The sequence below is a fragment of the Nasonia vitripennis genome (genome assembly GCF_009193385.2).
Source record: "Nasonia vitripennis strain AsymCx chromosome 5 unlocalized genomic scaffold, Nvit_psr_1.1 chr5_random0006, whole genome shotgun sequence".
NCBI classification, from domain to species: Eukaryota; Metazoa; Arthropoda; class Insecta; order Hymenoptera; family Pteromalidae; genus Nasonia; species Nasonia vitripennis.
The window spans coordinates 774222-784196 of NW_022279657.1; the positions used below are offsets into that span (position 1 = coordinate 774222).

Below are 9975 nucleotides of genomic sequence, written 5' to 3' on the forward strand. Positions count from 1 at the left end.
CGCCACTAATATGGTGCTTGGTAGTGGACGAGCTGCTGACCCAACTAAACAACACAGGCTGCACGGTTATTGGATACGCGGACGATATCCTAATAATTGTACGTGGCCCTTTTCTTGACCCCCTGATGGGAGTCATGTAAGGAGCCTTAACGTTAGTAAACAAGTGGTGCAACAAGACCGGACTATCTGTCAATCCAGCCAAGACGGAGATCCTGGTCTGCACCAGAAGATACAAATGGAAAAGGGAATGTAACTTGACTCTTGGGGGACAAAAACTATCTCTTAAGAGTCATGTCAAATACCTGGGAGTCATCCTGGACAGTAAGCTGTCCTGGAAGCAATATCTGGAATATGTAGGTTTAGGCAAGGTCACGGCCAACCTGTGGCAACTGAGAAGAGTCATAGGCAGGAACTGGGACCTGTAGGCAAAGGCCATGAGATGGATATATGAGGCTGTTCTCAAACCCAGGCTGACGTACGGAGCGGCGGTGTGGTGGAAGCGAACAGCCCTCTCCACCTCAAACATCCTCCTAGAGCGACTAAGGAGTCTAATCGTGAGGAGCATCTCGGGCGCAATCAAGTCGACACCAACGGCTGCACTGGGACTGTTGCTTAATATAGAACCACTAAAAGTGACACTGGCTGCAGCGGCTGCGCAAGCCCTGCACAGGATCACCAACTCGCTCGGGAAAGGCAATATGCAAGGACTACTACAGCTCCCCAAAGGATTGGACGAAAAAGGGATTCTTCGGATGAACCCGGACGCCATGAGCAAAACCTTCCTGTTTGATAAGAAATATAGACTAAGCATCCCATCCCGTGTGGAACGGGATGACGAAAGAATAAACATCCCTAACAACGGAGACCTGTGGTACACAGACGGATCCAGAAGGAAGGATGCCGCAGGAGCGGGGGTGTACTGTCGTCAGAACGGCGTTGGAACAATCCTGCCGTTGAGTCGATACACCACCGTACTACAAACGGAGCTGATAGCAATCATGTGGGCGGCGCAAGCAGCATTAGCAGGGAGCATGCGCCCGCGGATTTATATCTGCTCTGATAGCAAGAGTGCCCTACAAGCACTTGATAGCTTCGCCACTAAATCTAAGCTGGTATGGGACTGTGTGCAGACCCTAAACAGACTAGCTCTCAAAGCAAGTGTCACACTATTATGGGTCCCGGGGCACAACGGTGTCAAGGGAAAAATGATAGCAGACGACCTGGCTAAGCTAGGCGCAAAAAGCGACCTTATAGGACCAGAACCGGCTGTCCGACTCTGCCAGAGTCTGATCAAAGGGGAGATCAGACAATGGGCAACCAATGAGACCAACCGGATCTGGGAAGAAATCGCCACGTGCGGCAAAACTAAAGCCTTCGTGACGACAGATAATGCAAAAGATTGGTCCAGAGCAATTCTAGGACTCAAAAGGGCTAAAACCAAGCTGCTCGAAGAGATCCTCACAGGTAACGGCAGCCTAAATGCCCACAGACATTCAATGGGACGAAACAAAGACCCATTTTGCAGATTTTGCTGCACGGAGGAGGAGACCCCTGAACACCTCTTGTGCAACTGCCCCGCCATAACGGGCATGAGGCAGCGCCATCTAGGTACCCGTTTCTTAGAAGCGGAAGATGTTCAGGCCAAGCACACCCCCGGAATTCTTTCATTCTGGGAGGCGATTGGCGCTTGATTAGCGACTGAACTAACCGGAGGGACGCCAAGGGATTACCCATGCGTCCAGTGGTCTGTACAAGCCCGACTCCCATAGTAATAATAATAATAATTGTAAATAATTAAAAAAGGACGGTTCATCTGTAGATAGTCAATTTAGATAGTAGATTTTTTTTTTGGAATTTAATCTTGAAATCATATTTTAACTCTCGTTTTTATTGTCTGATATATTTTGAAATTAATGTAAATAAATCAATTTGGTATTCAAATAGAAATTCATTTTTTTACTTAATAACCAAAATATTTTATAATAGATGGTTTAAAATTGTTACCTTTATGATAAAAAGTAATAGCTTATGTCTTTACAATAGAATTTCAAAAGAGAGGATTACCACACGCTCATATTGTAGTTACGCTACATCCAAAAAACAAGTTAATGACACCTCAATCTATTCACAAGTACATTTCTGCTGAAATTCCTGATAATTCAGATAAAGGTTTACAAAAATTAGTAATTAAACATATGTTACATGGACCACATACAGATAAATCTCCTTGCATCATCAAAAATAAGACTATTTGTAAAATAAAATTTCCAAAACCATTCCGCGATATCACCATTTTTAAAGAAAATGGTTATCCTGAATATCGAAGAAGAAATAACATTTAACAAAACTATACTTCTCGAATTAAAAAATTTAGAAAAATTATTCCAGTTGAGAACACAATGGTTGTTCCTTATAATAACTTTTTACTGAAAAAGTATAAGTGTCATATTAATGTCGAATATTGTGCATCAATTCAAAGTATTAAATATATATTCGATTATATTCACAAAGGTGGTGATAGAGCATTATGTAAGATGAAAAAAATTTAAAATCCAAATAATTCTAGCGAAGAAACTCCAACTTCATTTGAAGATTTGAAAAATCATAAAGATATAGAGTATCAAACATATAAAGACGCAGCACTTGCAATGGGCTTAATAGAAGATGATTCACATATTTTTATTATTTTTGAAGAAGCTTGTCACATTATGTTACCATTTCAATTACGTAAATTTTTTGCATGGTTTATTTTAGTAGAAAACATACAGGGTAATACAATTTGGAACAAATTTAAAAATTATTTCACCGAAGATTTTAAGACAAATAAAGAGAATAATGCTCTATCTCATATTCAAATTATATTAGAGAATGAAGAAAAATCTTGCAAAGATTTCAGTTTACCAGAACCAAATAGTATTATTAATGATGATGCAACATCTATAGATAATGTCTTACAAAGTGCCGATATCTTTAAATGTATGTTTGATCAATTACCGATGATCAAAAGGCAATTTTTGAAGAGTTAGTTGACAATGAACACAAAATTTATTTCATTGATGGACCTGGAGGTTCGGGAAAAACGTTTTCATATAAAACATTAATTTATTACTTTTTTTAATTTGTTTGTAATTTAATTTATTATTTTATATTTAATTTGAAAGTAAATGCAATAGTGATGTTAATTAGAAATTTAAGTATTACAGATGGTTTATGTAATGGCACTCGTTTAAAGATTACCAAATTACATGAGTATAACATTGAAGCAGAAATAATTACAGGCAAAAACATTGGACAGAAAGTTTTTATACCGAGAATAACACTAAACACCGAAAATTCATCTTCGTTTCCATTTACTCTTTTTAGAAAACAATTCCCAATCATATTAGCGTTTGCCATAACGATAAATAAATCACAAGGCCAAAGTTTTGATTCAATAGAAATTTTTTTGAAACGACCATTGTTTTTGCATGGTCAATTATATGTTGCATTATCTCGATGTCGAAATCCTGATAATATACGTATTCAGAATGAGTCAGGTGAATCAATACAAAATATTGTTTGGAATGAAATTTTAAATATTTGATTCAAAACTGTTTAGTCAATTCTTAGGGTTTTCGATCATAGAATAAATTATATTATTTTCAAATAAAAGACATGTATTTATATTAACTTCTTGCTGCTTTTCAATTTCGAATTTTAAAATCATTTTGTAGACATTCAAATTAGTATGCATACATAATTCTTTTTAAAATTATGTTACAAGAATCATCAATATACACAATGCAGAACAAAACAGAAACATAAATGATCGTTTAATAACAATAATGAATTAATTTCATATTATTATAGGACATGATATAATAATGTCTAATTAATTTATAAATATTAAATGATTATTTAACATATTTACTTTAAAAAAGTTTCCATTGAGATTTCGTCCTGTTAAAAAATATAGAAAAAAATCAAGATTTATTATCAAATTAACTACGTATTTAAATTTATTTTTTCAATATGAATACGTAAAATTAATTAACTGATAAAAATTAATAAAAGTTAATTTTTTTTAATTATATCATATTTTACGTAATTCAAAGGCGAAAAATTTAATTTAAATACAAAACTGATTTGATAACAAATTGATTAATATTTGCACAAATGTTGGAGAATTTCAAAAATTTGGGTTGCTTGATGAGTTATAAAATGCATTTCTTACATTCCCATCTTGATTACTTTCCTCTTAATCTAGAAGACGACAGTGAAGAACAGGGAGAACGATTTCATCAAGATATAAGTGTAATGGAGAATCGATACCAAGGAAGATGGAATGTCAACATGATGGCAGATTTTTGCTGGACGCTGAAGAGAGACATTAAAACAAATAACAAAAAGAGAAAAAGAAACCCATTGCATAGGTCATTTGAAGAAAAATGAGTTCATTACAAGAGAAAAAAGGAGTAAAGAAAGACATCGACAGTTACTAAACTAGTGGAAAAAAAAATAAGAAAAAAATATAAACGAAAGCAACTTTGCTCTGTACACAAGGAAGATATTAAGTGATCAAATCTCTTGAATAAGACTTTTTACAATTTTTGGTATCTTTTTCCATTTTTGGAAAGTTTTATATAACATTTTTATCGGTTTAAACTGTTTCTTCTCAGTTTAACCTTGAACTGGCCTTGACCCTAACGTGATGGGGCCAGACTGACCCCGGGTTCGGATTCAGCGACCAAAAAACATAAATATATGGTATTTTCATTTTTTAACCGTTTATTCTCAATTTAACCTCGAACTGACCTTGACCCTGAGGTGATCGGGTCAAACTGACCCCGGATTCGGATTTAGCGACAAAAAAACATAAATATATGGCATTTCAATTTTTTTGAACCGTTTCTTCTCAGTTTGACCTTGAACTGACCTTGACCCTGACGTGATAGGGCCAAACTGACCCCGGATTCGAATTCAGCGACTCGAAAAACATAAGGATACATCGGTCTGATTTTTTGTACAGACATCTTTTTTTATTTTGTGTGTCGGTGTAATTAATATTTATTACTTTTAGTTATAATATAGTCTTTTAAAAACGATATGATTGCTTTGGATTAAACCTGACATTGCCGCATTATTTTCAGCGATTTCATGGACATAAAAATAGATTAAAATAAATTAAATGCAATTGTTAGTGATAATGCGGATCGAAAACGATTAAAATGTATTAAAATTGATTCTTCTAAAATGATCACGAGGATTAGAAGTATTAAGAACGATTAAAATGTGATTAAAATCAATCAAATTTTATCGCTTTTAATCTTCAGCTATCAGCAGGGTTGAGACTGCGCAGCGGAGATACCCGAAGGAACCCAAGCTCACTTATTCACACACATACACACACACACACAACTCCGCTACGCCGGTCCCAAGCCCGAGACCCCACCACACAAGAGGTGGGGAAGGAGGAGGGGGAGGAGTAGCAACCTCGTTAAAATAACCAAGGCTCATCTGGCCCGGATTACAGCACCTTGTTAAAGGGTTCCTTTCTAGGATACAGGATAGGGGAAGAAACCCCGAATATAAATCAATCATGAACAGTGAGTTAATTATAACACTGCCCCAAGCGGGTCAAGCTTTACAGCCCACTCCCGACGTCGGTTCCGATCGGGTGAAAGCCCCGGTGGCCGATGCAGGCTCCATGGATGTTGGGGGGAGCCAATTAACTCAAACAAGACAGGAGGTTATATAGGTGGGTCACTCGGCCCTCAAAGGAAGATTAGCCTCAAGTGACGCATCAGGATGTAATGGAGTCATAAACAGGGGAATGCACGAGGTATGGTCTAAAAATCAGATAGCAGATCGTACGGAAGAAGAGTTGATGTGCAAGACTCAGAACCATCTGGACAAGATGGATGCTGTAATACGTCCAGCCAAAAACATTCACAAGAGTGTTAAGGATGACATGGAGAAGGTCATGTCTTTCTGGAAACGGCTCATCAGCATATGAGAAGCGTCGAGCAAGACCAAGTCTAGCTTTGGACTGATGATGTCAAATAGCTCACGGACCTCGCTGACCTCAGAAGAAAAACGGGAAATAGAAACGCCAAGGAAGAGGAAGGAACGGTCTCCTACACAGAACGAGACCAATAAGAAAAGAAAAGAAGAGGACAAGACGCCAAAGCATGGCCAGAGTGCGCCACTAGCGGCGACTTCCAGCACTACTCAGTGCCCACCGCCGACAACAGGAACATTACCACCCTGGCAGAGGGTAGAAAAAAGAAAGAAAAAGGAAAAAGAAGACCATAAGATTAACAATGGTGTTGTGGATCAGAAAGTCACTAGAAAATCTAAGCCGCCAAGGGTAAGACCAACCTGTATATAATCATAAAAGCTATCGACGGAAAGTCCTACGCTGATATCTTGCGAAAGATGAAAGCAGACCCAAAACTGAAGGTGCTAGTGGATAGCGTAAATAGGATACGCAAAACAGCAGTTGGTGACTTACTTTTGGAACTCCAACGCACATCGAAAAGGAAGGCAACGGAACTTCGACAAGCAGTGCAAGAAGTGCTAGAAGAGGATGTCACCGTAAGAACCCTACAAGATGTAGAGGTCTTTGAAGTAATGGATCTTGATGTTCTAACCACTAAGGAGGACATCGTGGAAGCGCTAAGGAGGGAGTTTCAATATAGCAGCTAAAATGCAGTAAAGGAAACGGCAGTAAAGTCCGTGCGCAAGGCATATAGCGATACGCAGACGGCGGTCATTCAAATGCCATCAAAAATGGCTCAACAAATGATCGCAAAGCAGAAAATTAGGATAGGCTGGGTAGTATACAGAATACGAAAGATAAAGCGGAATGCACGTCCACTTCGCTGCTATAAATGTCTAGGATTTGGACATATCGGCAAAAACACAGGATCGAAGTAACCGCTATTACAAGTGTGGAGTCGAAGGACATAATGCAAGAGATTGTAAAAACAAACCGAGCTGCGTTTTCTGCTAAGAAAGAGGAGCAACAGGGAAAAGTGACCATGCTGCTGGTAGCTACACATGCCCAGTATACCGAGCGGCAGTAGAGAAGTTGAAGAAGCGAAGATAATGAAGATAATACAGTTGAACTTGAATCACTGCGAGACAGCACCGGATTTACTTAACTAGTACGTTCATGAGACGGAGGTCGACGTAGCCATTATATGTGAACCATACAGGGCTCTGGACGAGACATCGTGGGAAACAGACGACACTGGCAGAGCAGCGATCTGGGCATGTGGGAACACGGCATTCCAGGAAAAAATGTTGACCAGCGAGGAAGGATTTGTTTGTGCAAATAGCAGGAATACACGTATACAGCTGCTATGCTTCGCCTAACGCACCGATCGAACACTTCGAGCGGCAGATAGATCGACTCGTGCAGGATATTGCGAGAAGAAAGCCAGTAATTATTGCAGGTGATTTTAACGCATGGGCCGTAGAGTGGGGCAGTCAAAGGACTAACCAAAGAGGACGAGTACTGCTTGAAGCATCTGCTCTCCTGGACTTGGTGTTAGTTAATCAGGGTAGCAATAACACCTTTAGAAGAGGAGAAGCAAGGATCTATTGTAGACCTGACCTTTGTTAGTAGTTATGACCTTATTGGCTCAATTGACAAGTGGACTGTGAGTGAACACTACTAGTGATCACCGGCCCATAATAATGGAGGTAAGAAAATCAGAGCAGAGACCCAGCGCGAGTACAAGGACCAACAGAGTCGATTTGAAAACGAAGGATTATGATAAGGAGATGTTCCTACTGGTACTGGAAGAATTGTAACTCTCAGGGACGGCGAACAGCGAGGCGGAACAGGTAATGATAATATCACACGAGCCTGTGACGCGGCCATGCCGAAAAGGGTGCTCAATTGTAGACGACCATCAGTATATTAATGGAACAAAGAGGTTGAGAGTGCGCGCAGCGAGTGTCACCGGACCGGAAGAAGAGAACAACGGGAGAGAAAGAAATACTATAAAACCGGAAGAGGCTAGGAAATAGTAGATGCCCGCGAACAAGAAATGAAGGACGCTAAGAGGAAGCTTAAGAAGACAATCCGCAAAAACAAGCGACGGTGCTTAAAGAACTACAGGATGAGGTCGAACAGGACCCTTGGAGTTGAACTTACAAAATAGTAATGAAGTAGATTAAAGGAAGCTACGTACCCCCTTCAAAATGCCCGGAACTATTACACCGTGTAGTGATCACACTGTTCCCCAGGCAACTAGAAGAGCCAAGTGTTACCGAAAGAGGTGCGAATGAAGAGGCTGTTTCACCGATCACGATAAAGAAATTGTTAGCCGCCTGCAGAAGAGTAGGAAACAAGGCCCCAGGACCAGATAGCATTCCCAATATTACATTAAAGCATGCCATCCATGCTCATCCAAAGGTCTTTGTAGACTAGTACAATGCATGTCTAGAAGAGGGAACATTCCCCACAAACTGGAAAAAACAGCGACTCGTGCTTCTGCCAAAAGGAAAAGAGCCACCCCAGGATTCCTCATCATACAGACCGCGCTGCATGTTGGACACCCCAGCTAAGATCCTGGAACGCATAAACTGCGTCAGAATTGATCATTTTATAGAAGGAAAAGGTGGATTAGCGGAACACCAATATGGCTTTAGGAAGAATCGTTCAACCCTGGACGCAGTTAGCCTAGTAATTGTATATACACATATATAATAAAATAAAGTAAGTTAACAAACAGAAGGTAGGCAAGCGAGAGCAAGAAGCAAAGCTCCAAAACAAAAACTCCTCAATGTAGCTACTCCACGCTCCGAGAATCCGTATACGAGCATTTTTTAAAGAAAGTACGTCGGCAAACCGAAGAAAGGCGAGGAAGAGCAAAAGTCAAAGATCCAAAACGAAAACCCTCAAATCTAGCGACTCCACACTTCGAGGCTCCTTATACGAGTAAAAGAAAATTACGCCGGCAAACCCGAGGAAGGCGAGCTAGAGCAAGATGCAAAGCTTCGAAACAAAAACTTATAAATCTAGCTACCCCACGTTCCAAAACTCTGTATACGAGCATTTAGAAAAGGAAGTACGTCGGGTAACCGGAGGAAGGCAAGCGAGAGCAAAGAGCGAAGCTCTAAAACAAAAACCCTCAAATCTAACTACCCCACGCTCCGAGACTCCGTATACAAGCATATTTTGAAGAGAGTACGTCGACAAACCGGAGGAAGGCTAGAGCAATAAGCAAATCTCCAAAACGGAAACCCTTAAATTCAGCTATCCCACGCTTCAGGGCTTCTTATACAAGTATTTTCAAAAAAAAAAAAAAAAAATATTTCAGCAAACAAGAGAAACACGAGTGCTGAAAACATCACCCGAGTCTGAAATATCTACTCCCCCCCTGTTGCACACCGTACTTTTTATGATAAGTGCACGAATAGGCCACTTATCATGCATATGAAAGAAATTGAGGACTTTTCAAAGTAAAACAAATTTGTATTCAAAATTTTAATAATTTCGCAAATTTTAAAAATGTCAAAAATATCAAGTTTTAAGTGTCAGAAATTTTCAAAATTTCGAAAATTTTCAAATAAGTTCACTGCTTCCGCCCAGAGTGTACGTGGTAGGCCTGAGGCGTGGAGCATGGTTCGAGTACACTCGTTGATGGTCCTGTTGCTCCTTTCAGCCTTACCATTTTGCTTTGGCGTGTAGGGAGTTGTGGGCTTAAACTTGATGCCCTTCTCTATGAGGTAATCCTGAAGTCTTGAGTTGCAGTATTCTCTGCCGATGTCGGATCGCAGTACCTTTATTGAAGTCCCAAACTTGTTAACGATGGCTCTCTCGTATTCCTTTGATATATTCCGCAACGAAATTACAGATAGAAAAGAACTGAGCTCAATCAAACAAAGTCAAGTTTATCATATTTAATCGAATGAAGCAAGGAGCAACTCTCAAGATAATTACTATTTAACTTGCCATGCCCGTTTCATTGTACTTATGGT

General features: G+C 39.6%; 1 protein-coding gene across 1 annotated transcript; it reads left to right on the forward strand.

The window, feature by feature from the left end:
• Window positions 1–434: 434 nt before the first annotated feature.
• On the forward strand, window positions 435–1691 carry LOC116417922. Its single transcript, XM_031933098.1, has one exon. The coding sequence runs from the start codon at window positions 435–437 to the stop codon at window positions 1689–1691; it is 1257 nt and encodes a 418-aa protein (XP_031788958.1).
• Window positions 1692–9975: the final 8284 nt, after the last annotated feature.

What these genes read in the sequence shown, in the direction of transcription:
- LOC116417922 (XM_031933098.1), top strand. Translation starts at nt 435, where the DNA reads ATGAGATGGATATATGAGGCTGTTCTCAAACCCAGGCTGACGTACGGA.